This window comes from Pseudorca crassidens, chromosome 6, assembly GCF_039906515.1.
Source record: "Pseudorca crassidens isolate mPseCra1 chromosome 6, mPseCra1.hap1, whole genome shotgun sequence".
NCBI lineage: Eukaryota > Metazoa > Chordata > Mammalia > Artiodactyla > Delphinidae > Pseudorca > Pseudorca crassidens.
In genome coordinates, this window is record NC_090301.1 from 700,676 (window position 1) to 728,072 (window position 27,397).

General features: G+C 56.5%; 2 protein-coding genes across 5 annotated transcripts in view; one reads left to right on the forward strand and one right to left on the reverse strand.

Moving 5' to 3' along the window:
• Positions 1-6,552: 6,552 nt before the first annotated feature.
• On the reverse strand, positions 6,553-27,286 carry PPP1R7 (protein phosphatase 1 regulatory subunit 7). 4 transcript variants are annotated; one of them, XM_067739997.1, is made up of 11 exons: positions 27,092-27,180; positions 24,680-24,741; positions 24,113-24,253; positions 20,831-20,886; positions 20,077-20,142; positions 19,359-19,489; positions 18,769-18,931; positions 17,201-17,317; positions 16,247-16,351; positions 12,855-12,941; positions 6,553-6,854 (listed from the first exon to the last, which is right to left on the reverse strand). In XM_067739997.1, the coding sequence occupies exons 2-11, from the start codon at positions 24,687-24,689 to the stop codon at positions 6,678-6,680; spliced, it is 1,053 nt and encodes a 350-aa protein (XP_067596098.1). In that variant the 5' UTR covers positions 24,690-24,741; positions 27,092-27,180; the 3' UTR covers positions 6,553-6,677. The 4 variants fall into 4 exon arrangements, with proteins under 4 accessions (XP_067596098.1, XP_067596096.1, XP_067596097.1 ...); XM_067739995.1 differs by lacking the exon at positions 24,680-24,741 and having other exon boundaries at positions 27,092-27,280; XM_067739996.1 differs by lacking the exon at positions 24,680-24,741 and having other exon boundaries at positions 24,125-24,253; positions 27,092-27,263.
• The window catches only part of PASK (PAS domain containing serine/threonine kinase), a 39,347-nt gene continuing 39,208 nt past the window's right edge, over positions 27,259-27,397 (forward strand). Inside the window, exon 1 of the mRNA XM_067739990.1 lies at positions 27,259-27,340. The gene's annotated coding sequence lies outside the window, so the exon portion shown is untranslated. The remainder of the gene's footprint in view (positions 27,341-27,397) is intronic.

The window sequence follows — 27,397 nt, forward strand, 5'->3', positions numbered from 1 at the left end:
GGTGGGCTTGGAGTGCAGACCCCCCCGCCTCGCCTGCAGGGGGAACAGACCACCCTTTAATAGAGACAGGGCCGCGGCTCCTCCTCGGGGATCCTGGGCCAGCGGGGAGGACCCTCTGGCCATGTTGACCCTGCGTCCTTCCTGCCGGCCCCTGGATCCCTCTGCGGGGAGGACGGACACCACTGTTGCGGCTGCCGGGTCGGCAGAGCGGGGCAGAGAGCGCGGGGAGGTCTGCGGCCAGGAGGGCTGCTGGTGGCTGGGACGGTGCGGGGGCGGGGAGAGCTACGGGAGCTGGGGCAGCTGTCATTCAGTCCAGAGAGCCCGAGGCCTGGAGGAGCAGATGGGAGCCCGCACCAGGCCCCAGATGCCCCGCCGTGGCGAGCGCGAGGGCTGGGGCGGGGTGTTTGTCCGCGCTCTGCGCCGGGAGCACAGGGACCGACCGAGGCCGCCCCACCTGCGAAGGCCCGGCCCGAAGTGAGCTGCTCTGCGGCGCGTCCAGCGGGCAGGTGGGCAACCGCGGTTCCCCAGGGCTGGGGTCCCCCCACCGAAGCCACACGGAGCACCTGGCCCTTCTCACCCCCGAGGGCCTGGAGGAGATGCCGCGCCAGGCCCAGGGGCCTGTGGAGCCCTGACGGGCCAGGTGTTTGCCCAGCCTCCCTGGGTCCATCTACCCCCTTCCTCTGGCGACCCATTCATGGCAGAACGGGCTCCCACCTGGCACAGCGGCTTCCGGAAGAGGCCTCCGAGGTCATGGCCAACCTCCCAGCACCAGCCTGGTCTGGCAGCCAAGTCTGGGTCAGCCCTGAGGGCAGAGAGCTGGGAGGGACCCTGTCCTCACGGCCCTGCCCCCATGGCCGTTCCCCTCCTGCCCTTGGCTGCCTGTGGAATTCCCTGAGTCTGACCCTTATGCTGGCTGGAGCCCCTGACCTCGGCACCCATGCAGTCGAGGAGGAGGAATCCTGGCAGAGGGCAGCCTCAGGCTGACCCTGCGGGGCTTGCGGCAGGAGGGCTTGGCCAAGCTCCCCAGCCTAGGCCGCTGGACACTGTCCTCTGGCTGCCGCTGCGAAGGACGGTCCCGGCAGAGACCGACCCGCAGGGTCCCAGGCCCTCCGCTGTCGGTGGCCCCAGCACTGTCTGCTCAGGAAGAGCAGAGTCAGCGGGTTCTGGAGGCGAGTGCGCAGCTCAGCTGGAGCCTCAGAGGGACACAGGCGCGTGCAAAGGCACACACGCCTGCGTAGAATCTTTTACTTTTCACTTTATACAATGTATTATGGTTTGAAATTTTTTCAAGTTGCATTACTTTAGCAGTTAAAAAAAAAATTAGGGCTTCCCTGGTGGCGCAGTGGTTAAGAATCCGCCTGCCAATGCAGGGGACACAGGTTCGAGCCCTGGTCTGGGAAGATCCCACATGCCGCGGAGCAACTAAGTCCGTGCGCCACACCTACTGAGCCTGTGCTCTGGAGCCTGCGAGCCACAACTACTGAGCCCACGTGCCACAACTACTGAGCCGGCACGACTAGAGCCCGTGCTCCACAACAAGAGAAGCCACTGCAATAAGAAGCCCGCGCACCGCAACAAAGAGTAGCCCCTGCTCGCCGCAACTAGAGAAAGCCCGCGTGCAGCAACGAAGACCCAACACAGTCAAAAATAAATAAATTTATTAAAATAAATAAACTTCTAAAAAATAGTCTATTAATAAAAAATATATTATTAAAAAAAATTTCAGCAATCAAGCAAGCTACAATTAGCACGGCTGTACTGCTGGGTCCCAGGTGCTAGGAAGGGCCCAGGCCCAGGAGCCGCTGCTATGCTAGCTTTATTTGACCATAACTTTTAATATATGTTTATATAATATTCAGAAATACATTAGTTAAAAAAAGCTAAGCCTCCAACTACTGTGGCTTTGACACCAGACCTTTGTGTGGCTTAACCCAAAAGGTTTTCTTCCTCACCTCGTAAGTAGGGAGGTGCTGGCACCTGGGTGGGTTCAGTGGCTCAAGGGTGTCAGGGCCAGAGCCCTCGCCTGTGGCTGCAGGAGTGCTGTGGCAGGTCCAGCCACCGAGTCCACATTCAAGGTCCTGTGCTAGCTGCACCTGCCCTTCTTCTCGGGAAAGCAGGTGTCGTCAGCTAAGCACGAGTCTCAGGCCGCCCCCGGCCATGAGGCAGTCTGGAAAGGTGGTTTGGAACAAATGCACCTCGTCCTGGGGGGTGGGCACATTGCTGGTCTGGGCGAGACCACTGAGGTGAGTGCCCACTGCAGTGACTGCCAGCTGGGAAGGGCTCCGTCCTCCTGACACTTGCCTGCTCTGCACAGAGCCTGAGGGGTGGACCACGGATGTTCAAGGCTTCCTGTGCCCGGACGAGCTACCTCGCTTGCACAGCGGCTCCCTGCCCCCAGGACCCTCCCCCGCTTCCCCCAAACCTTCTTCTTGCACAAAAGGAGCACCCTCCTCCAGGCAGCCCCCCAGCCTGCTCACCAGCCATCTGCCGCCGTCCTGCCTGCTTGTCTCTGGCTGCACAGGGCACTTCCATCCCCGCAGCCTTCACCCCGGTCCAGTGCGTCTGCATGCCTATCCCCTGCCCCCCGACCCCTATCTGTCCTTCGGCCCCCCTGGGTCCCTACCCCGACTCCCCATCCCCCCTGGTTCTTCCTGCCAAGTGCCCCAAGCCCAGAGCTGGGGGTTCTCAGGGCTCCTTCGCCCTCATCCCACCTCCTTCCAGGCTGCTCTGGCTACGGCTTCACTCTCTGCCCCTCCCCACCTCTGCCGCCCCTTCTCGGGTCCCCGCCCCCTCCCCACCTCTGCCGCCCCTTCTCAGGTCCCCGCCCCCTCCCCACCTCTGCCGCCCCTTCTCGGGTCCCCGCCCCCTCCCCAGTGCTGGTCTTCTCTTCAGGGTCACCCACTCCTCCTGTTAAATGACTCCTCAGCGAGCCTGTCCAAAACGCTCTGCTTTCTTCCAAAGCACGGGTCACCTTCCAACTACGTAACTGTCTTATTACGGTTATTGTTTAATCTATAGCCACTGTATGTGAAGTTCACAAGGACAGGAATTTAAAAACCTCTGTCGCGATGTCTCCCAAGTGCCCAAGAGAGGGGCTGGCACGGAGCAGGTGCCGAGTGCCTGCTGAGGGACGAAGGTCAGATCGCCCACGGAAGCTGCCTCCTTCCCCTGGCTTACCATCGGCGTCGTCACCCCCGCCCCCTGGCTTACCGTCGGCGTCGTCACCCCCTCTCCCCCTGGCTTACCGTCGGCGTCGTCACCCCCCTCCCCCCGGCTTACCGTCGGCGTCGTCACCCCTCCCCCTGGCTTACCGTCGGCGTGGTCACCCCCCCTCCCCCTGGCTTACCGTCGGCGTCGTCACCCCCCTCCCCCTGGCTTACCGTCGGCGTCGTCACCCCCCGCCCCCTGGCTTACCGTCGGCGTGGTCACCCCCCCTCCCCCTGGCTTACCGTCGGCGTCGTCACCCCCCTCCCCCTGGCTTACCGTCGGCGTCGTCACCCCCCTCCCCCCGGCTTACCGTCGGCGTCGTCACCCCTCCCCCTGGCTTACCGTCGGCGTGGTCACGCTGCAGAGACCCTGGTGAGGCGGCTTGTGCTCACCACCCTCTGTTCACGGGGTGCTCTCAGCAGGGACTCGGGCCTCACTTTATCCCCTCGTCCACTCCGTCCCTGTTGTGGGAACCCTCCTACTCGGACGCATCCCTCTGTGATGGACGTGCAGTCCACGTGGCTGTGGCCTCCTGTGGTTTCCCAGCAAGGGCGCTGTGGGCTCCTCCCCACTGAGGAGCATTTACCGTAGCCGAAGGCCCAGGCTGGACTCAGCCACCGCTGTGCCCGGGGCCTGCGTGCAGTGCCCTGCCGGCCAGGAGGGGACAACTCCCGACGTGGACGCCCCGGTCCGTGCCCCCTCTTCCCCCGTGGCAACCCCGCACTGTAGCAGATCAGCTCCCTGCCCTGGTTTGCACACCTCTGATGGCAGCCCTGGCTGGCTGGCCCCCAGCTTCTCTGAGCTGCCTGATTGTCCTGGGCCCATGTTTCTACCCGGATTCTCCTTCCTCTGGTTTGCAGGAGTCCTTTACATCTAAGCGTCAGGCCCTTTGCCAGTTCTAAAGTCTGAGCACACGTCTTTCAGTCTGCTCTCAGTGGTCTATTCATGGTGTCCTTTGCCCACAGGAATGTTTACTATGTAAACTAACCCATCAAAACCTTGTCTTAAGGCTGTGCTTCGGGGATTAAGCGGCGTTTCTGCACTCCCAGCTCACGAATGTATTTTCCCACCGTTCTTCCTACTGGCTCGCGATTCTACTTTCACACGGAGACTTTTAATCCTCAGGTCGGCCTGCGTACGACGTTAGGCTGGGTCAGTGTCCCTTTTCCCACAAACTGTGCTCCTCTGCCAGCCCCGCCCAGGACACAGGCCTCTCGTCCCGGGACCCACGGGCGCCCTCAGCAGCACCGAGCCCGTCCGAGGGTCTGTGCGGCCGGCAGTATTTCTACAGTGTTGGCAGTGTTTCTACGGTGGGTTTGTAGCTTTTTTGTTTTCCCCCAGATTTTTTATAATCTGGAAGGAAATCACTGCTTTTGACTCATTTTCAAAGGTGACTAAACCTTTTTAAAGTTTCAAGGTTCAATGTGGATCTTTTCTTCCATATAAATTTTAGAGTTTAAGGATCTTAAAAAATCAAATGTCATTCTGATTAGGATTGTGCTGGATTTAGCAGAGCTTTCCCATCCCTTCTACTTTTTTTGTATAATTTTGAAAGTGTCTATTAAAGAGCAGGTGCTGGACTTGGATTTGTGACCCGAGACGGGGACGGACGGGCTCTGACCCCAATTGCACATCTATCTGCGGCGCCTCCTTGAGCCTTTTTCTCCAGTGTCCTCTTTGCTTGAAGCTTTTTGGGTTTTTTTCCTACTTGTGAGTTGGATGTTGGATAACTTATGTCTACGAGCGGCTGCTCTAAACTTACATCTTCCCACAAACTCTCTAAGCTCTCGCTCCCTCTTCCACACCAAAGCGAAAGCCTGCAGTCTCTACTTGCACTTGCCACGGTCTTACCTCGATTTAAAAAAACCGTAGCCATGCGGCTCGGGTCACTCATGGTTTTTCAGGGGCAAGTTTTGTGTCTTGTCAGGAACCGTCCTAGCATTTACAAAGAAAAGAGCTCACCAACCAGTCGAGTACGTACTTCTAAACCAAATTTTGCTGGTTTTGGTACTGCTGCCAAACCCTGTCTTTCCCTTCCTTCGTTCCTCATTTGGATTCACTGCTCGTGTGGGTGGACTCCTCCACATAATCCTTCCAGCAAGGGCACTCAGATCCTGAAACGCTGTGTTTCTAAAACGGCTTTCTTTTGTCCTCAGCTAGTGTCTGGCCAAGGGCAGAATTCTAGGGTCGCAACGCAAGGGCTCTCTGGGGCCAGGTCCTACCTAACTCTGCTTTCCTTTCCAAGAGTTCACTCTTCAACAGGGAGATGCTCACAGATGCACGTCACACAATCGATTCTGGCGAAGATTTGAGTCAGGACTTGGACGTGACCTCACCCTCAGGCCACCCCAGCAGGCGGTCACCCCCGAGCTCCTGGCCCCCCACGCGGCTGCCCAGGCTCTGCGACAGGCTCCAGAGCAGTGCTGTCCAGTAGGACTTTCTGTGACCATGGAGACGGGCTGCCCCTGGCGAGATGTGGCTATGGTGTGGCAAGTGCAGCGGAGGACATGAATTTTTAATTTCATTTTAACAAATTTAAACTTGAACTGATGCAGCCACGTGTGGCACAAGGGGGCCCACACTGGACAGCGCAGCTTGGGTCTTGGAAGAAGGAGGAACCCTGGAGACCCTGAGAGTTGGTCCTCATTCTGCAGAAGGGAAAATCCAGGGCCCCAAGAGATGACAAGGTCCTTGTAGCATTCAGGGTGAGGGTCAATGTAAGTTTCGTAAAGAATAAGGGTGAGTGTCAATGTAAGTTTCGTAAAGAACAAGCCAACACAACGGTGGGGTAAGAAGGGGAAGCAGCATTCGAGCAGCCATGAGGGCAGCTCTCTAGAAACAGTCCTTGCAGAGAGACTCAGGTGGGCTCAGACCCGCCAGCGGCACAGCACAGTGTGCGCGGGAGGCGGCCCCTCCTACCCCGAGGGCTGCGGGGGACCAACGGGCAGGCCCAGAAGGCAGCCAGCAGGGCCTGGCGGGCGGCCACTGCTCTTTAAGAGAGCGCTGGGGGTCACGGCACACAGGGCTGAGTCATCCTTTGCCTGCAGGTTTGTTTTTTAATATGTAAGATAAAATTGGCATCAACTGGTCTAGGAGGCTACGAAGCTCTGGGCTGACAGGCCCGAGGGCCCCTGGATGGCCCGGACGCCCCCCCGGCACGCGCCCCCAGACCTGCTGTTTCACCCTCTCAGGCGGGCTGTGGCCTCCCTCTGAGAGGAGGAAACGGAGACGGTCGCGAGCAGCACCACGGGTGGCGCGGGGCTGTGGGCCACTAGCTCGGAATGCGGACTGGCCGGAGGTGGCAGCACTGGTGTCCAGGTGGCGAGCGGCACCGCACACGGCAGCTTTCACTCAGTGCCTTTTTATTGCCATTGGGTTTGTGACCGTCGTTGATAGAGCGATGATTTACGAGCAACGGGTGGACTAAAAACCGTGGCTGGGAGGCTCTTGGAAGAGAGGGGCCGGGAGCTTCAGAACCTGACGAAGGTGGCATCGATCTGCCGCACGGTGGGGAGGGCCAGCATGATCTTCCGCCGGTACTGGGGGTCCTTCTGCAGGGGGTTCCGCTCCAGGTACACAGTCTCCAGGCTCTTGGCGCCCTTGAGCTCGTCCAGGTCACTCCAGCAGTCCAGGAGGTTGTCGTTCATCTGGGGGAACACGCGCACATCGGAGAAGCCTTAGGGTGCTACAGCCCCGCATCGCGCCCCCCTTCAGAACACGACAGCCCTGCCCCGCCCCCTTCAGGTCACACCAACCCGGCCCCCCAGCCTCCCCACGTGGGGCACGAGGCCCCCGCTCAAAAGAGGGGTGACCAGCACCTCACGGGGCCTTCCATCCATCACGGCACATCCTGGCCGGGCCGCGTCCCATATGGGATGAACCTGGACACGGTGCCACGACAGGGGCAAATCCATGTTCAGTTCAGCAGAGGGGAGACGGAGCAACCCCACCCCACCCCGTCTCCAGGCAAAGTGCTGCAGCCGGTTCGGCTGTATTTCCTACAAACCATCCTCGGCCATTGTCCCCAAGGCCTGACTATGCGCTCTGATGACAACACGGACAACAGACCAGAGGTCGCTCGCCGGACACTCAGGGCACGAGGGGCCTTGATGGCGTGCACCCCCGGGACACCCACCGCCCGCCTCTGTGGCGGAAATGCTGCACCACGGCTGATCCCGTCCAGGACGCGCCACGTCAGGAGGACGGGCTCAGAGCAGGTCAGGAGGCCCCGTCCCGGCTCTGCTGAGGCCCGCGGGGCTGGGGTTGGTGGGTGGGGAGACCTCTCACTTTTCAAACCACCATCAAGGTGAGGGCACGTAGGGCCTCTGGGTTGGAGCACCCGTCACCCAGCTTGGTCCATGCCTGTCGCGTGGATGTCGTGGCCCTTCTGCTGGGGCTCCAAGAGACCAGTCTTCAGTTTCCAAAGAATACGGCAGACGGCCAAGTGAACACAAACTAGAGAACTGCCTCTGTGAACGTGAGACGTGCCCTGGATGGTCGGAGTGAAGGGCGAGGGCAGGGGGCTCAGGCGGCACCCGCGGGGACATCACCATCATGGCTCCCGGCTGTGCTGCGCCAGCAAACGCTCAGTAACCGGCTCCCAGGGAAGCTGAAGAGCCCCGACGTGTCGTGTCTGCCAGCTTCTGTGGCTGACCTCATGCTGACCATAGCACTGGGAAGAGAGGTGCACGGCAGAGGCTCCAGCGCGTCGCCGCCCGTGAGCTGACAGGTGACAGGGCTGGGTGTGCAGGGTGGGCGGGGAAGCTGCCCTGAGTGCATGCCCCGCACCTGCTGCCCTCACCCCCTGGCTCCGGCCACACCCGGTTCTAGAAATCACGCTTCAAGAGACACCAGGCCTGGGGCCCGCCATGCACATGGTGGTGGGAAGGGCAGACCTGTTCCCTCGGAACCTGCGAGGGCAGAAGCGGGGTGGCCGAGGTCACACGGCAGCAGCCCCACTCAGAGAAGGTATGACATCTGTCCATGTGTGGGAGGTGAAGAAGCCGAGGCCCTTGACGGTCCCATCCACTGCCACTTGGTGGGGACGCTGCAGAGGCTTCGAGCACTGACCAGGCACTGGATTAAGTCTCGAGAGAAGGGCCCAGTTTTGCCGCAGCACCAGGGTCTCCAGGGAGGGAGAGGATGACGGCCACGCTGCAGAGCGGCTGTGTGGTGGGGGTCTTCGGGGGGAAGGCGAGAGCAGCCTGGAGGTGGGAGTGAGGACCAAGACACCACAAGCCACCTCCAGGTCCAGGGCTACGTTCACAAACGGTGACTGAAAACCTAGGCTCGGTTTCTTAGGACGACTTCCTTGAACACAGATCACATTTTCCTGTTGTACACCTAGTGATTTTGGATTGAACGCTGGACGTCGGGGCTAAGGCGGTGTAGAGACGGCCACAGGCTCGGTTCCACACTCCTTCGGGGCGGGTCTCCAGGAGGCCAGGACCCCCTCAGGGTCCCCAGGCCCTTCCTGGTGGGACGCTCCGAGCGCAGCCTCCTCTGGACACACCGCTGCAGCCTGCTTCTAGGGGGCTGGAGGGCGTCGTAGCTGAGCCTGTGGCACCTACCCCTAAGGCCTGGCCCGTTTGGTGTCTAGCTGGATGTCAAGGGTGCTGGTGAGACCCCCACCTGGGCAGGGCTGGAGCTCCATCGTCCCCCAGCTCTGCTCTCCTCCGGCAGAGCTAGTGGGTGAGCCGCGAGAGGGGTGGTCTCGTGCCCAGACTGCCCACCGCTCAGCCACAGCCTGGCAGGCGACCCCCACGTGGACTTCCAGGGCCCTCCTCTCTCCAACACCTTGTCCTGAAGAGTCCAGCTGCCATGAACTTTGACCGCTGCGTCTTCAGCTCCACAGAACTGCAGTGTTCCGCTCAGGAAGCTGGTCCTAGGCAGAGCAGGGCAGCCCGGGGCTCACTGTGTCATCCCCGTTCTCAGGGCCTGCGGCCTGCTGCTGCCTGCTGTGCGCTGCCCGGACGGAGCAGCCTCGGGCCTTGGGGTCGGTTCATGGTGGGAGGGCGACTCTGGCGCCAGTTCCACTGTCACAGCCAGTCTTGTCTTTAATAACTCACTGCACGTTATGAATCTCCCACAGAGCTTCTCCTCGATTCTCCCAGCGGGTATACAATGCAGGGTTTCTCAGACTCGCCTGTTTAAGGAACGCTATTTTCACAGAACTCCACGTGGGCCTAGTGTGCCCCGTGCTTTGGGAAAGCCAGATTTCCAAAACCCAGAGCCCGGCCTCGTGGAGGGCCCGAAGCCTGCTTCTGAGCACGGAGTCACGGGGACCCGGAACTCAGAGCAGGACTCAAGGTGCCTCCACCGCAAAGGGAGAAGAGCTGTCCCAGGATAAAGCCTTAAGCAGTACTCTGTTAAGCGTTAGTCTACGACACTCCTCTCGTACAACATGAGCTGCCCATGTGGCCAACGCAAAGTGTGCAAAACCAGAACCAGAGGGAAGCAATAGCCCCCGTGGCGGTGGCCGCAGCTGCTCGGTTACCAGAAAGAGGCCGCTGCAGTGGAGAGTCACGAAAAAGACACGCATGCCTTAAGCACTTTTAACTTGCAACGTGCGAACAGCACATTCATTTACTAAAAGTAGCAATGTTACATTGCTTAGGAGAAGTAAGGTCTTTTTGCAGCAGAATCTACTTAGAAACCGTCTCCCACTCCGCTGGCGGCTGACGCTCCGGCAGGGCCGCCATCTCCTCGTCTTTCTCAACAGAGTCGTTTGTGGCTGACACACACTGTGTGCTTCCTGTGTCACACGTCACGGCATTTCCAATGCCACCGTCCTGTTAGTCCCCGCTGGTGCGCTTACTGTCTTTATAAACCCCAGGTCTTATAGTTGAGGGTATTCCACAGTACAGCCAGCCACAGGGCAGTTTTCTCTAGGATTTAGCGAATGTGGACCTGGGAGTTTTACTCACCACCAATGGCACATTGTAAAGGATGTCTTTGACACAGGTAACTTTCAGAGATTCTTTTCTTTTTTAAATACATTTATTTATTTTTGGCTGCGTTGGGTCTTCGTTGCTGCGCTGGGGCTTTCTCTAGTTGTGGCGAGCAGGGGCTACTCTTTGTTGTGGCGTGTGGGCTTCTCATTGCGGTGGCTTCTCTTGTTGTGGAGCATGGGCTCTAGGCGCATGGGCTTCAAGTAGTTGTGGCGTGTGGGCTCAGTAGTTGTGGCTCACGGGCTCTAGATCTAGCATAGGCTCAGTAGTTGTGGCGCATGGGCTTCGGTGCTCCGCGGCATGTGGCATCTTCCCGGACCAGGGCTTGAACCCGTGTCCCCTGCATCGGCTGGCGGATTCTGAACCACTGTGCCACCGGGGAAGTCCCCGGAGATTCTTATCTTTGTATTTTTCCAAAATGGAACTCAAAACCATTCATCTGTATTGTCTCCACAGGAATTCCAGCATCTCTGGAAGCCTCATTGAGGGGAAAAAAAAAAAAAAAGGCCTTTATGTCTCTTTTTTCAAGTTCTGCACAACTGAGATGTAAAGGAGCAAGGTGTGATGTGGAGTGTGACCTTCCAGGTACGCCCGTCTTCTTAAAGAGTCTCCCAGAAGGTGCACTTTTTAGTTTTTTCCATCTAGAATGTTTCCCACTTCCTCCTCTCATTTTTTTTCTGTTATATGAAGTCGACCTTTAAAGACACCCAGCTACTTGTCGTGTAGAAGGACCCTTGTTCTGGATTCAGCCGCCTGCTTCCCGTGGTGTCACCTAGCTCGTTCTCCCGGACCCTCTACTTCCTGACAACTGGAAGTTAGGTCTACATGCTTGGTTACATCACACTAAACATTCCTGGTGAGCACACTTCATACATGAAGCACATCGGGGGACACAAGGCATGAGGCTGTCCCACTACCGGGGATAAGTCTGATCCTGTGGACACACTGGTGGCGCCCAGATGACTCTGGGGAACGCGTCTCCCCTTTGCAATCAGCAAACTCTCGGCGGGGCGACACTTGGCACACGTGCGAACACCCTGCTCGTCCACGGTTTTAGAGTCTGGTGATGAGCCTGCCTGAATCCCAGACTGGAATTCCGCTACAGAACATCACCCTGGCTGACATTCCCCAGCAGACTATCTCGTGGTTTTCAAGACCCAAACTTCACCCAAATGTATGCATTTCCCATCACAATGGTCTTTGGTGGCTAATGTTTATATAGAAAATTTACATTTACTTCCCCTCAAATTCAATAACATTTTAAACAAAACTGAGGTGTGGAAGAATTCCCAAGATACATTTCTCACACAACAGAATCACTTCAACAGAGGGGATGCGTGCCTTGTATGTTGCTGGCATCAAAGAAGGTGTCTGTTACTTCACACAAAGCTGGGGTTCAGGAGAGAGCAAGGGGGAGCCCCTAGGAGACAAGCCAGTCTTTTCATCACCCCGTCACGGGGGTGGAATCCTGTTTTCTGCTGCATTCTGTCGGCTGGAAGTGAGTCACTAAGGTCAACACACACTCACGGGGAGGGGTTACACACGGCGTGAATATCAGCACCTTGCGGGGGGTGGGGGCACACCTAGCGCCGTCTCCCTGCTGGGCGCCCTGGGTGCTGGCCTAGCCCCAGCCTCCATCTCTGGACCCCTCTTCTGGTTGTGCGGCTCCTCTGTGTGGTTCCCTGGCCTCTTCGGAGCCAAATCCCTTCGCTCCAATGCAACCGGCTTACCACTAGCCACACCTGCCTCTGGGGGTGGGCTGTACACCAGACCCCCGGCTCACGGTGGCTCGCTCGGCTCCCCCAGCCTCTCGAAGGCTGGTTCCGGTCTTCCCAGACTTGCTGTGGCATCACGTGCTGACAACGCCCAAGACTCAGTGCTGCCGCTAAGGGGCAAGGGACATGCTCACAGCAGGCCACCTGTGCTCTAGGGAAACCGGGTCGATCTTTTAAGATGAGGAAAGGAAAGCACACAGGACACAAGCAGGGTCAGCAGGATGGCTAGACAAGGAAGAAGCACGCCTTAGACGCAGCACGAATCTTGGATCAGACTGAGCGCATCCGGACGACGCTCACTTTGCAGACGGCAGTCACCGGGTGGAGCGTGTGGTGGCGCCTGCAGGGGCCACCAGGCAACAAACGTGCTTCAGGAGGACACCGTGTGGAACCCTGACACTGAGGACTTCAGCTTGGGGGTCATCCTGCCACCCCCTCAGAGGAGTCTCGAGACATCTCATGCCCTGTTTCTCCTCCTCTGGGCTCGGTGACACTGCTCCCGAGACAACACTGTCACCACGAGGCAAACACAAGGCACATTCTGGGACGACTGACAGCAGAAGCCCATGCGACACCTCCTTCCGTGGTGCCGGTACACCCCCGTGCTGGGTGCACTGGCCCCTTGGCGGGGTCTGGAAGCCCTTCAGTCACGTGGCAATCCTCGGGTCTAACCGTACACTGTGCAGGGCTCCTCACACTTTCATGTGACCGTAGTCACCCAGAATCTTCTAAAATGCCCATTTTGGTTTGGTCTACATCTGGGGCGTGGCGGGGCCCGAGATCCCGCGTGGGTGCCGAAGTCCTACAGCCCTGCCCACAGTCCCATTCCACGCCACAGCCTCCAGGGCTGGAGTAAACGGTACCTCACTCGGCAGGACCAGTGCAGCTGAAGTGTCATCAACCCCTTGTGTATTAAACTTACCCAGAATTCCTGCAGCTCTGTTAGATGGCTGACATTTTCAATCTTTTTGATTCTATTTGACGCAATGTCCAACATCGTGAGTTTGTTCTAAAATAAGGAAATAAAATTTTTCCTGGATTACCTCAGATCAACAACGAGCGCGCGACCATGCACACAGCGTTGGGCGCTGAGCTTAGCGCCATGAGGCGAGCTGCCCTCCCAGGACGGGAGTGAGCTAGCAGGGGGACAGCACTGCCCACCTCCTGCAGCCTCCCCGCCCACCCCCAGACCAGGCCGAAGACACAGAATCCTCACGACTGCCTCACTGCGCTCTCACCATTGGGGTCTGGAACTAGTTCCTTCAGATTCCAAGCCCCAGGCTCCCAGATCCTGGCCCGCAAGGACCCCAGCGACACGCCTGGTCCCGGGAAGGGCAGCTAACACGAGGCCGGGGCTCTGAAGAGGGGGTAACAGTTGCAGCAGCATCTATTTAGTGCTCAACCCAAGGAAACATACAATTCCAACTGATCCTTAGAACAGCGTTTCCTCTTCTTTTAGGGCTGAGGAACCTGGGGCTTGGCGGGGGTGAAGGGGCCCTCCTTCCAGCACAGGAGGAAGGGCGGAGAGGAACGCCTGGGCACTGAGGGACAGCGGGTGGCCACTGGCCTGGAATTTACAGCTGATGGGAGAGAAGAAAGAGGGGGCTCAGCCCCACTGGGGACAGCGTCCGGGGCTCGCCCGCTGCGGGGCAGGCATCGCACTGTCTCGTGGAGACGCTGTGCTCGACCCTCTATTCCAGAAATGTCCAGCAGACGCCTACTTCCCAGCACACATCAGCTAAGCCCGAGGAATTTTTTTTTAAAGTTCACAGAGTTTCAGGATTTCACAGAATAAGATTGTAGTGAAAACGAAGCCTTTAAAAGCTTGCACTGCTTCCTGAAGTACGTTTAACCACACCAATTGGCAAGTTTTTCTAAAATCAAAAGGGAAACGTTACAAGCTGGTTGACAGCCCCCGACAATACATTCTCTTCCTCTCTGCTCATTTCTGATTGCGGGTTGCCTTCTTACATTTTCTACTGTGTTCCTGGGATTCTGACTCCAAATACCAAGTTTTAAGGGAAAGTTAAAAAAAAACTCTCAATAAAATAAAAACAAAGCCCACAAACACACACACGAGCGGGCAGCCAGAAGCCCTGCCAACCCAGAAGCGCTCCGGCCCTGGCCTCTGACTCCTTGAGGGCCGGGCACAGTGTCCTGTGCCGTCTGGGCACAGATGCGGGTGAGGAGCCCTTCCACTGGCTTCTGTTGGGCTCCTGGTGTCCGCTCAAATAGTTGCGTGACTACAGGAGGCTAGGAGGCGCCTGCCTGCGGGGCTCGGCGACTTTCAGAGCAAACAGGGACTCGGGAGAACTCTGCAGAAGGGGGCCACCGTGGGCAGCAGGGCGGGGCCAGGGCAGGCCCGCTGCCCCCTGCTCTGCGGTGCTGGGCGGCGTGGGATGTGTCAGCGCAGGAACCGGCCAAGCTAAAGCATGTGCGGCCCGCGGCAGGATGTGACCCTTGTGCAGCCCCAGCAGAAGGGCTCAGCACCAGGGGCACCCGGCTGCCAGAACTGGCCCCAAACGTCCAGGAACAAGGATTCCGTCATGGGCTCAATACTACCTCGTGTTTTGCTGGGGAGCTGGACAGTGTTTTGAAAGCTCATTCAAAAGCAAACCAGTAAGAATTGCTTTTATAAAAAAAAGGAAGGGGACAGGGTGGGGAGAGCACGCACAGGAGAGATTACCCCGCTAGACCCACAGGAAGATGACCCAGCACACAGAGGGGCAAACAGAGGCAGCAGTGGGGGAGGACTCAGCTGTGGTGTCAAGATGGTGGATCTGCCATTTGGGAAAAGGATACTTACTGCCTGATCTCACACCACAAAGGTAAATTCCAGATAAATTAAGAGATAAAGCTTAGAAGAAAGTATAGGTGAATATTTGATCTCTAGTTGAACAAAGGTCTCAGAGGAAAGCCTGTCTCATTTGATTACAAGAATCGTACAATGATTACCTTTAAAGCCACAACTGCTATTTTTCTGTTTTGTTGCAGAGGCCCCAGAAGGGTGCGGTGCTGACCCCAGACCGAGGCGCAGCGCTCCTACTGGGACAGTCCTAAGCTCTTGCCCCGTCCTGTGCGCCTGGGACCCCGCTGCTCTTTTGGGCCACACCGCTGCCACGCCCTCTCCTGCGTGGACCCTCCGCTGACCGTGGGGACCGGCGGGGGAGGCCAAGGAGCAGAGGGGGCACCGCCCGGCTCCAATCGCATGGCCTCCGCATGGCCGCACCTCTCAGCTTAGCCTCACGGTCCCATTCTGCACCGGCCGAGTGTGCAGCCAGTTTACACACCAGCTCTGTAAACTCTCAGTTTGATTGGAAGGCAGGGAAAGGCGACCAGACTCACTGTAGGCAAATTCTAGCTTTTCTAAAATTTTGTATGTAGATGTTGGTGAAATGAAATTCAGAACGTGGATTTCCCCTGAAAACATTACTAATGGTGGCTAGGCCCAGGGGCTGAGGCGCAAAGCCCAAAGGAGACTTGACGAAGATTGAAACGCTGTGTTTACAACAACAGAAGTGACCAATCTGGTTACACTTGCTGCCAAGTCAACAAAACAGGAAAAAAACCCAGTAAAATTGAAAGAGTAAAAGTATTTTATTTGTCTTGAATACTGCACTGAGGAAAAGCAGGTTTGCCTGCAGGCAGCTGAGGGGCGCAGGGGCTTCCTGGGGGCTCAGGGCCAGCGCTACCCCTCCCTGCCCAGCGCCCCTAAGGCTGTCCTGCGCTGGGCGGGCAGGGCTGCTGAGGGGCGGGCGGGAGGGAGCGAGACTGTGCAGGATCTGGGCCGGGGGGGCGCTGCTGGCCCCGCGGGCTGGGTAGTGGGGCCCAGAGCGGGAAGAGGGGGTGGCTGCTGCGCCCACTAGCCCTCCGTGGGACAGGGACACCTAGGAGCAGCCGGGGTTTACTTTTTTCTTAACTTTAATTTATTTTTGGCCGTGCCCCGCGGCACGTGGGATCTTAGTTCCCCGAGCAGGGACTGAACCTGCGTCCCTTGCACAGGAAGCACAGAGTCCTAACCACTGGACGGCCGGGGGAGTCCCTGGGGTTTACTTTTTAAAAATCTTCCCCAACGCCTATAGGGCCATGCAGTGAATCTATCCCCGCGACACACGGCTCAGCTCAGCGCCCGCTCAGGGCTGAGCAGATACCGCCTGCGTCTGTGTTTCCCAGCGTGAGGAGGGATGGAAAGGTCACTAGGACAGACCTCCAGAGGCAGCAAGTCCCCTCGAGAGCCCCCGGAGGCTGGTGTGTGCTGCCTGCCCGTCGGGCACCCCATGACCCCACTGCCCCACAGGCGGCCGGCGGGCTTACGTTGTTGTCCAGGCCCTCGATGACCTCGATGCCGTTGTGGCTGAGATAGAGCTCCCGTAGGTTCACCAGGCTCTGCAGGCCCTCGATCTTGGTCAGCCGGTTGCCCTGCAAGAGGGAGAGTCAGAGCAGCAAGGACGCGCGAAGCTGCGTGGCTTGTGGCAAGTGGGGCTGCTTACCATGGGTGCCTGACGGCGGGGCATCCGGATACAGCTGCAAGAATGGGACTCACACACACAGAAAAGGAAGACCGAAATCTTGCGTCTGCTGTACTGGGCTAAAGCTCATACGCGGGGTTAAAGGCTTTTATGCAAAGCACTCACTTTTCATCTACTTGGGGAAGGCCTACCTCAATTTAGTAATTCAAAAATGTCAGAATCACAGAATAGTTTAAAATAAAATCAGTTCTCATTTCTTTCAGCAACTACTATAACTCAAATTAAAGCCTAACGCCCTCTTCTTAAAGAAGTCTGCGGAACATCTGCTTTCCAAAAGGCACCTGTGGTTTTAGGGGACCTGCCACGCTGAGGTCCTGTCCTCAGAGCACCCCGCCACATCCTGCCTCAAGGGCCTGGTGCCACTTGCCTGCTTCTGACAAAAAGGAACAGGAGCTGAGGCGCAGCCACGTGCTTCCCAACCCCCGAGCCAGGCCGCATGCCCTCCGCATGGACGCGGGAGGGCCGCTCCCACCGTGGAGCCCAGCACTGTAGGTTTTGGAATGAGCTCCACCTTCTGAAGAGACCCTCTGGCTAAAAACCAGCTCGAACTTTTACTAGGAAAAGGAGCGTGATGCTTAGAGAATGAAACTGTGGTCCAGCATGCGTCACGCACGACTAAGGTCAGTGAAGTATAATGTCTCAGTCGCTCCCTGCCGGTGAAACAGAGAGCCCATCAAAGCCTGGGCCCTGGGCCTGCAGGACGGAGGCGGCAGGGGCGGGGGGGTAGGGCGGTCAGTACCTGCATGCTGAGGACTGTCAGGTTGGTGAGTGCGTCCAGGTTCTGAAGCTTAGTGATCTTGTTTTTCCCCAAAAACAAACTCTCCAGGCTGGTTAACGTGTCAATATTTTCAATTGCCTGTGAAAATCAGGACAGGGCAGCGCTTAGCTACCCGGGGAAGAGGAAGATCTCTGGGCAAGGAGAGAGAGCCGCCCGGGGCGTCGGGCAGGTGCTTCTCCACTCTGGAAAATTTCCCATGCAACCTCACGTGAAAGCACAACATGAGAACACAGAAAAGGTGGGGGTGGGAGCGAGGCGTCAAGGCCCCCCCTTACTTGGGCTCACTCCCGGACCTCGAGTTTCCACAGAGCCCTGGAGCTCTCGGGACTTCTCAGGTCCCTCAAGTCCTAAAATTCCGAGTTGCCACATTATTACGTGACTCTATGTAGGGTTTGTTAAAATGCATTCCACAAGAGACAGAAGCTGGGAGCTCTGGCCTTGGGATGCCCTACGGGATTCCTAGAGCAGGTGCCCCCATTCCCTGACTCTCCGCCCCTCTTCCTGTTTCTGCCACCTGCTTCCTTGCTTCTCCTTGCTCCATGCCGGTGCTCCGCCATTCAGCTGGAGATGGATCTCCCGCAGCGCCTTGGGTAGCAGCCGGCTTAATCAACGCAAACTGACCAGGCCTCAGGCCGCCGCCTCCTCTGAGTTCACTGCTCTCCCAGAACAGGTTAACTACTGGCTTCTTCAGCACTAAATGACCAGACTATGTGCACGGGAACACAGTGGGGCCTCAAGCAAGTGCAGACCGAGCATCTTGTCTGGCCCTTCACAGTAAGATGTGGCTGGGGGCAGTCTACGAGGATGAGGATTCAGAGGGAAGGCATCCTTAACTGCTACGGCCTGCATCAATTTGTGACGAGCCACCTTTCTCTTGGAAGATTCCATAGAGAAATACTCGATAAAATGCTGACAGCTGGGCCACTGTCTAGTTTTAAGTGTGCTGCTTTGCTATTTTCAGCCGTATCACCACCATCGTCATGAGAGGCCCTTTGCCAGAACCACTCTCTTTGGTTTGCATCCTGTCCAGCTCATGAGGGCCAACCTGGGATGACCGTGTGCTACGAGCTTCCAAAAGTTGGACAGAGGGTCACTTGCGACACGGAGGGAGGGTAAGAAGTGCTCCGAAACCCCTGCCCCCAGCTGCTCAGCAGGGGAGGACAGGCCAGCCGGGTACCAGGCTGCGTGCTCCTTCCTACGGCCCTGGTGTGGGGCGAGGCATCGGCAAGCCAGCCCTCTGCTGCCTTGGGACACTTTCACTCTGCAGTACATTCAAAAGCAAAGTGTTTGGGGCTGATCAGCTCACCTCGGGCAGAACCTAATGGAATGGTTTGGTAAGAATTATGTCATGGTTTGAATGGGGAGCAAGTGAACTCTACGTGCAGAAGAAAGGCTAGAACGCTGCACCTGGGCACACACTCTTATTAATACTGACGTCCAGTCAGCACTTTTTCTTATGAAAAATACAGCCGACCGCACACCCTGCACCCACACCGTCCAGGCCACGCAGCCGCCACGCTCGCACCTACCCGGATGCGGTTGGACCCCAGCTCCAGCATCTGCAGTTGATGTAAGCTGCTTACGTTCTCAATTTTATTGATTTTATTGTTGACCAAGAAGAGCTTTTTCAGTCGTGTCAACTTATCAATTCCTTCAATGTTTCTCAGTAGATTAAAAGAAATATCTAGAATCCTGGGAACAGGCAAAACATTTATTTTTTAATGAGTGTAGGTCACACAGAACTCAGAATGTAATTAACTTAGAGGCAGCATCCCGACCCGGGGGACCGTGCCTCACCCGGGGGCGGGCGCAGAATCTGTGGCTGCCCAAGAAGGCCCGGGAGAGCTGGGAGGCAGCCTACAGGTTCCCGATGCCTCTGGGCTCACAGGATGGTGTTCAGGGCAGAGACCATGTCCTCCCTGAAGAGACCAGCCAAAAGCCTCCACAGGTTTAATTTGCAGGCTGGGACTGTGGGCAAGCCAACGCACCCCTGGAGCCAGGTGCAGGGCAGGACCCTGGGGCAGAAGTGGCCTCCCTGGGCCTGAGAGCTGGGGCCCAGGGCTGGCTCTGGGGAGGCTGGACGGGCCCCTCCGTTGTCTCCCTGGGTCTCACGACTCACTCCAGCTCTGTCAGTCCCTCCAGGTTCTCAATCTTCTTGATTTGGTTGTCGTAAAGATCCAGCTCTCGAAGACTCTGTAGCTCCTCTAGATTCTCAATGCACTTAATTAAATTTTGACGGAGGCAGAGAGTCTAGGGGACAGAAAGAGGGCAGCTGACGTAGGCAACAGGGAGGCCAGGAGAAAGCGCCCGCCGTTACAGGACACGTCTTCCGGGTGGGAGGACATGGTTTTCCTTCCCGTTTTCTAGAAAGCTGCTGATCTTGGAAAGGACGGGCAGACACCCAAGGGAGGCTGGAGGCAAGCCCCATTCTGAGCAGACCTCCTTAGTGAGGGAGGCAGCGGGCAGCGGGGGTGCTGTGTCCCAGCAGAGGGAACCCTCAGCAGCTCAATTCTGAAAAACAGATTGGGCTGAAGCGAGTTAAGGACTGCACAGGCTGGGGTGTGTGTGGCTGCAGGCGGGCTTCGACCTGAGGCACTGCAGGCGGCCGCATGCCCGAGCCACCACTTGAACCTGGGGCCACTCAGCCTGCCGTCTGCCCTAGCAACCCTGCCAGGCCCAGGAGGAAAGGTGCCCGACGGCAGCTCCTGGTGCGGCCTAGCACCTTTGCAAGGACTGTCACTTGCGCAGAACTGACTCTGTTCTGGGTTTATCTATGTCCTTCGGGCGGGACAGACTCTGGAGTGTCACCTCCCCTGCAAGGACGGAGTTCCTCTCACCTTCACTTTCTTCAGCACCTCGAACCCTTGAATTTTTCCAATGCGATAATGATTCAAATCAACGTCCTGAAACAAGACGAGACCTAGCTCAGCTGCAGGCAAGCGCCTGAAGACATGCTTCCTGGAATCGGAGCCACGAGGAGGCCGGGCAGCGGGTGGAGGCGAGGGTGAGGGGAGAAAGGGAGAAGCGCTACACGGAGTCTGCGCAGACAGGGGGTGGGGACTCAGAGGCGAGCTGCAAAACGCTCCTCGGTTCAGCTACCACGGGTAGCGGCTTGACGTAAAACTGACCCTCCAAGCGGGTGGGATGCGAAACCTACTCTCACCCCTTTGCCCCCTTAGCACAGAGCACAAGCCCATGCTCTGAGTCCCGCATCCCCACCGACGGCCGGCTGTGGGCTCAGGGGAGGCCCCACGGGCCGCCTAGACACAGCGGCTGGCTCCGCCCTTCCCAGATCATTAATGCGCGGTGCTTCTCAGAGGCTGGGGATGGCAGGACCCCACCACATACAATGCAATCATCTGACCCATATAATTTGAGTCAAAGGCGTTTCATTTGGTTAAACAGAAATGGCAGGTCAATCACTGGTATTAAAAACAGTAAGAACACAGGGTCTCTGAGCCAACGGAGACAGGCTCAGACAACTCCTTCCAGGGAAATCACTCGCTAATCTGGCACGCTCGTAAAAGATACCCTGACGGTCAGAGTGCTGTCACCATGCCCCCCGAGGTTGGGTTGAGCAGGCTGCATTACCTCTGCATTTCTGTCCAGGTTAATGGTTTCCATATCCACAGGCAGCTCTTGTCCTTCTGAAACAAGAAGAAGAAGAAAAGCCCATTCAGAGCCCCCCGTCTCCAGGAGGACGCAGACCCTGCGTCCACGGAGAGCTGGGTTGGGCTGCCTGGGGCACAGAGCCAACTCGAAAGCAGAGGAGAAACCAGCAGGCAACACCCGGAGGGCATGGATGACGCAGCAGAGCTAACATCTGTCTGACAATGGTCACCCTTCAAGATCCTCAGTTTCCTGAACTCAGCAAACGCCTCCAAACTTCCATCTGTGCTGCACAATTTCCCAGGAAGGGAAATGCAGTCTGACGCTGTTGTCAGAAAAGCCGGGGGAGGGGGAACGGTGACCGAGCCTCAAGCGACCCCAGCCAGGGGCCAGGAAGCTGCCCACCGCCACCTCCTGGTGATGCCCGAAGCTGCGTAGCTGGTGGCAGCCTGCCTCCCGGTCTTTCCCTTCTTGTCTGTGACAAGAAAGCAGGTCATTTGAATATAGATCACGCTGTGGGCACATCAGATGTTCTAGGATGTGCCTTCTACTGCTTTGGAAAGTGGCCCAGCATCTACAAACATGTCTGTCTGCAAAGAGTGAAACAAAACGCTCAGCTCAACAGACAAGATTGAAGAGCCTCGCTGAGCAATTTCCATGACCCTCTTGCCGGGCAGGATGAGGAGCCAGTCCACCCTGGAGAGCAGGCCTCCCGTCCGGGGGCCTGAGGAGGGCTGCCACCGGTCCCGCACTGGGCTCTGGGCCTACTGCAGCACATCATCTAAAAGGGTTAAATGCTCTCCCCAGCCTGCGTGCATTAGGATCTGAATGAGGCCACACACTGTAACTAGAGGGCATTTCTATAAAGTCCCCGTTTGTTCTTGCAATTCGTTGTTGAAGAAACTGGGCCGCCTGCCTTGCAGAGGCTCCTCCTCGGTGGCAGCGGCTCCTCCACGGTGACTGCTATCTGGCCTGTGCCCCCAGGGACCGCTGGTCACCACTACCGTTCGGCCTGCTTCCTTCAGCTGCCTCTCCCCGACGGCAACACTGCATATGCTCCTGCGGCTGAGCAGGCTCACAGCCCAGCCTCACGCCCCCAGCGCCCCCCAGCACGGGGCAGCTCGCAGGCTGGACTGGAGGCCTCGGAGAGGCACGCCAGATGCAGGCCCAGCCTGACAAAGACGTCCTGGCTTCACACTGGCTGAATTCACCGCGCTGCCTTTTCCATAACCACCGACAATGGCTAGTTAAAAAAACATGTCGGGCTTCCCTGGTGGCGCAGTGGTTGGGAGTCCGCCTGCCGATGCAGGGGACACGGGTTCGTGCCCCGGTCCAGGAGGATCCCACATGCCGCGGAGCGGCTGGGCCCGTGAGCCATGGCCGCTGAGCCTGCGCGTCTGGAGCCTGTGCTCCGCAACAGGAGAGGCCACAACAGTGAGAGGCCCGCTTACCGCAAAAAAAACCCCCAAAAAAACCCCATGTCATTTACTCTAGTTCAGCCATAGCTTTACAAGATGTCAACCAACCCAAAAATTAAATAAAAGGAGCTGGGCAAAACCAAGAGATATGCCCAAACGATCCCCCTACAAAAGACAGCACAGCCAACGGCCTGAATTCAGGAAGCTGCAACGAAAGACGCGCGCTACAACAAAGGCAGGGTGTCCAGGACACATGGTCACAAGGCTTAAAGGGTTCTGTTTGTAATACATCCAGCACAGGGCAGTGCTCAAAATGGCAGCTTAACCTTTGAACAAAGTTACCAGCCATCTTTCCAAACCTATCCTGTATGTTTTAAGTTTTAAAACAACTTATAGAAAATAAGTGAATGGTACCAGTTGTCACATTTGAATTTGTTTTACTTGAACTTAAGATCTAAGTTAAGTATAGGTAGGAGCAAGTCCTGGTTTCTCTAAGGACCTATAAAAATGCACCTTCCTAGAGGACTTGTAACCAGCTAGTAGCCTGGAAGAAAGAACACCGGATCTAGACAAGTCGGGGTCCAGTCCAGGGGCTCCACTTTGTAGCCATGTACCCTAGGGCGAGTCACAGTGAGCCTGTGCTCACGAGCCAGGGGAGAGCCCATGACAGGGCTCGGTCAACATGCCAGGCATTCAGATGTGAGGGCAGGTGACACTCCCACCGCTTGGCCTTCCTGTGACTGAGTCAGCAAGAAGAGCTTTCACCCATCACTCCCGTGTACTTATTCCACCCACATCACTTCCAGAATATCGACTCTGAAGCTCCAAAGTAATGTGACTGGTACTTTTGTGGTAATCTCCTTTTGCCTTAAAATTAGGTTGCCATAGTTACCAACCATCCTCACTGGCACAGACCATGATGTTATTTTAAAAATTCGTTTTGTTTTAATTACCATAACGGTAATGCATGACTATTAAAACTTTAAATACCCATACACTGTGGATAAATCTAGAAAATGCAGAAGGTACGAGAGACCCTCTCAAACCTGCTGTTTAGAGAGACTGCCCCCCGGCCCCCCCGGGCCAACAACAGTTTGATGTGTTTTCTCTCTTAAGTAAAACTACACACTATTATTCTATTATTATCATTTTAAAAATAAAGATAGGATTTTAACACGCATCCCATTTGTAAAGAATTTGCTCTTTTCACCTAATAATATATCTTGGACATCTTTATGTCTGTTTCTATGGTTTCTCTCACTCCTCTGAATGTAAACTGATTTTCTAAGCAAGCAAAGAAAACAAACAAAAAAGGCTCAGATCATAGTTTGGGAGGGTGAAAACCCACCATTACAGGCTGAGCACTTACTTTTCTCATCTCTAAATTCATTTTGTTGTTGTTAATCACTAAACCAACTTAGAAGTTGATCCTCAGGCCTATAAGTTTGGTGGACAGAACTCAGAAATGACTAAGAGAGAATCAGTTTATGTCCACGGTAGGAAAAGAGAGCGCGCTCGTTAGCCGAACTGTTTATTTCAAATTGCACTTTCTGCACATGTGGTTAATAAGACAATCTTCTGGTTCTGTTTCAGATGACACATTAGTATCAATATCGTTAGTATTTGCCTTCAATGGAATTAGGAAAAAGTTCATCCTGCCTGCAAGCGCCGTAAGTGTGTAGCTGGCTCAGGGAGCACCTCAGAGGGCGCCCTACTCCCAGTGCCCCTGGCCACCCACCGAGGGCCTCCAGAGCCAGCCAGACAAACACCCGGGCGCCACCCGGGGGCCCATCACATGCCACAGAGCCCCATCCTCCTCCCGCTTAGTGAGTTTAAGGTTCTTAACTCGGCCTGGTACCTTCTGGGTCCTCTTCCCCCCGCTCCTCTCCGTCCTTCAGGCTGTGCGCACTGAGCTCGGCCACCATCCCGCTGCTCTGCTTCTTCCCTTCTTCATCGCCCGACTCTTCCGATTCCACCCGCCTGTCAACTGAACCCACACACATCCATAAGAACTCACACCCATGTTAGGGGGCCCTTTGAGGAACATATAACAGATTGACATCCAGTTGGAAGTCAAAAAGACTTCATTCAAAAATGTTTGTTGAACTCAGTTCAACAAACATTTGAGTGTTTTCCATGGATGTCCCAGGTACCACCTGAGGCATCCAGTGGAGGGGGGAACTGTGGCAGATGGGAATGGGGCACAGCAGGGAGGCCACAGGGGTACAAAGGTGAGTGACATACTATTCCTGCCCTCAAGGAACCCGTGAAGAATTACCAGGTGTTCTGGAAGGCCTGGGTGGTTTGTGATTAAACGCCCTAGCGGTAACACACAGAGAAGCACCTCCTGTCTGGCTCCCTTTTGGCCTGGATGTCCACGTAGAGGGGACCATGTGACCCTCCCGCCACATACCTTCATCCATGCTCCACTATCCATTTGGCCAAGAAAACCAGCCCAGTTCACAGGCCCACGTTCTGAAAGAAATCAAGACTAACTCAAATCAGACTGTGGGCAGCGGGGAGCTCTAGAAAAAGGAGAAGACAGCCAGTAGTGCTAAATGCCCCACGAAGTCACTGATGCTGAATGTCAGGGCACCGTGACACCAGCGCAGTTTTGAAAGGCTGGTAAATAAATATTTTTTGAATTAGCAAATCAGGCAGTGATTAAATGTGGCAGACTGGTAAAAATTCTTTGGCAAGACTGTCAAATAATTTCCCTTTTTCCTGACTTTTTTTGCAGCCTCTTTTGGAAATCTGTGGAAGACCTGGAGCGCTAATGGATTACTCGGAATCATCAACCACACTGAAAGCATTCTCTTTTCTCCCAATGCAGCTTATTTACAAAGGGGTATGCTCTTTGAGGGGAAGGCAGCTACTTCACCTTTGTATCTCCTGCTGGGCCCAGCAAAGCAGCACCCAGGCAAGGACTGCTGGATAAGTCCTGATGAAATCCACCTCTAAAACCTCCAAACGCATTCCTTCTTCCCTGCCCTGGCAACTGCCTTGGCTCAGCTACTCATTACCTGTGGCCTCGGCTCCTGCCTGGCCTCCTGACTGGTCTCTCGGTGGCTTGTCTGGCTGTTTAATCTATTCTCCATTGCTAGAGAATCTGAGCTTATTCTAAAATCCAAATCTGATCTTTGACTCCAAAAATTTCTGGAATGCCATTGACTCTTCCTGAGTTTGCATCCTGTCTCTACAGACACAGCTTTGGCATGTTATTTTCTTTTCCAAGCCTCCGTCTCCTCACCTGTAGAAAGAGCTAGTATAGTACCTGCATCTCAGAGCTGCTGTCAGGCACAAAAACATGTGCATGACACGTACGCAGACATGTGATAAATCAGTTGTTACCAGGCACAGGTGGTCAAGGCTAAGGGACAGCAAGTTCTACTGGGCAATGGTCTGGTGCAGCGGAGCCCAGGGTGGGAGGGGCTTAGCTAATGAAGGGCAGCCAAAGTGAAACAGGGGCATGGGACAGCAGATCAGCACATAAGGTGACTATGCGGCAGCGGGGACTATGGACTGGCTCAGGGTATCAGCAGTGGGCACGGGAGAGGTATTAAAGATTTGGAGAGATTAAGGAAGCAGGGGCAGCAGAGCTTGTTGATTCATTGGATGGGTGGGAGCCGGAGAGAAGGAATTGCCTGGGTTTCCTACTTGCCATTTACCAAGACACAGAAACAGCTAAAGAGGAAGTGGGAATAGGTGGGAGGGTGGGAAGAAGGGGGATAAGAAGAGGCGTTTCCCTGCGTAAAAAGACCTAATGGTCTGAAAGTCCAAGACCCTTCATGTGCTCCTCCCCCCAGCAAGGCCCTCCACGACCTCCCCTGCCAGCCTCACCGGCACTCTCCCTCGTTCAGTAGGACTGTGCCACTCCTGGCTGAACTCTCCTCCAAACAGGTCACATTCCTTCACACCCCTCTGCCTTCGTGTGGCTTCCTTCACCTGAAATGACCTCAGCCCATCTCCAACCCGGCTGATTTATAGTTGTCTTGCACGATTCGGCTCAGAGCTGGCTTTGGCTGCGCAGCCGTCACTCACAAACATGCCTGCTCTTCTTTCGCCGCCCCCGCTTCCCTAGCACTTGACACTGGAGACTGTGGCTGCTCTTCCGGAGCGCTGAGGCCAGCGGATCGAACAGCACGGGAGCACTCGCAGACACGACTGGCTCTCTGACTGCGGTAAGCGTGTGTATGTAACTATATGCACACATAACACGCATATACTTTTTTCAACAAAGCGGAAGAGTTTGATTTAGTCTTTTTGGAACTATGATCGCTTTGAAAACAGGAAACCGTCGATTTTGTAACTCAGCTCTTGGCTCCTGGTCACCCCTTCCCCACGACCCATTCACTTTCGAGAGGACCCTTCTGCACCCCCGCCACGTTCACCAATGACCCGACTCGGGCGAGTCCCAGGGAGCCGCGCGCCTGGTTTCCTCGTCAGCTGCCCCGGGACTGGGGACTCGCGGGGCTGGCTGAGGAACTCGGTGCGAGGCTCCCACCAGCTGGCGGACGCCAGGGCTGTGGGACCACCGCGCCCTCAGTCCCCACCCACGCGCCCGGCTCGCCCCGCCGCTGGCCCCGACCCTAGGTTTGGCACCTCCCGGGCCGCCCGCGCCTTCCCGGCCGCTACCGCCTCAGCACGGGGTCCCGGGTCCAGGGCCACCCCCGCCCTGCCGGCTGGCAGATGTCAGGGGGTGCGCGCGGCGGGGTCCGAGCCGCGGCCGCAGGCGGGCCGCCCCGTTTCTCCCGGGCAAGGCCGGTACGGGTCGCCGCCCCCCACCCGCTGGGCCCTTCGGTCGCCGCCCCGCGGGGCCGCTCACCCTCCATCATCTCCTGCGACTGTTGCTGTCCCGCGCCGCGCTCCGCCGCCATGTTGGCTGCTCTTCCCCTTTCCGGTATCTATCGCCTCAGGCCCCTCAGCCAATGAGGGTTCCCAGCTCAGAGCTTTGCCAGCCAATGGAATCACATACGCTTGCGCGGCGCCAGAGCCTCATGGGAGTTGTAGTCCTTCCGTGAGGCCGAGCCCGCCCTCAGCCCCCGCGCCGCCAGCCACACCACACGGCGGACAGGTAATTAGCGCTCGGGAGGCTTTGAAGGCGAGGAGCGGGTTGAGGGCAGGGATAGTC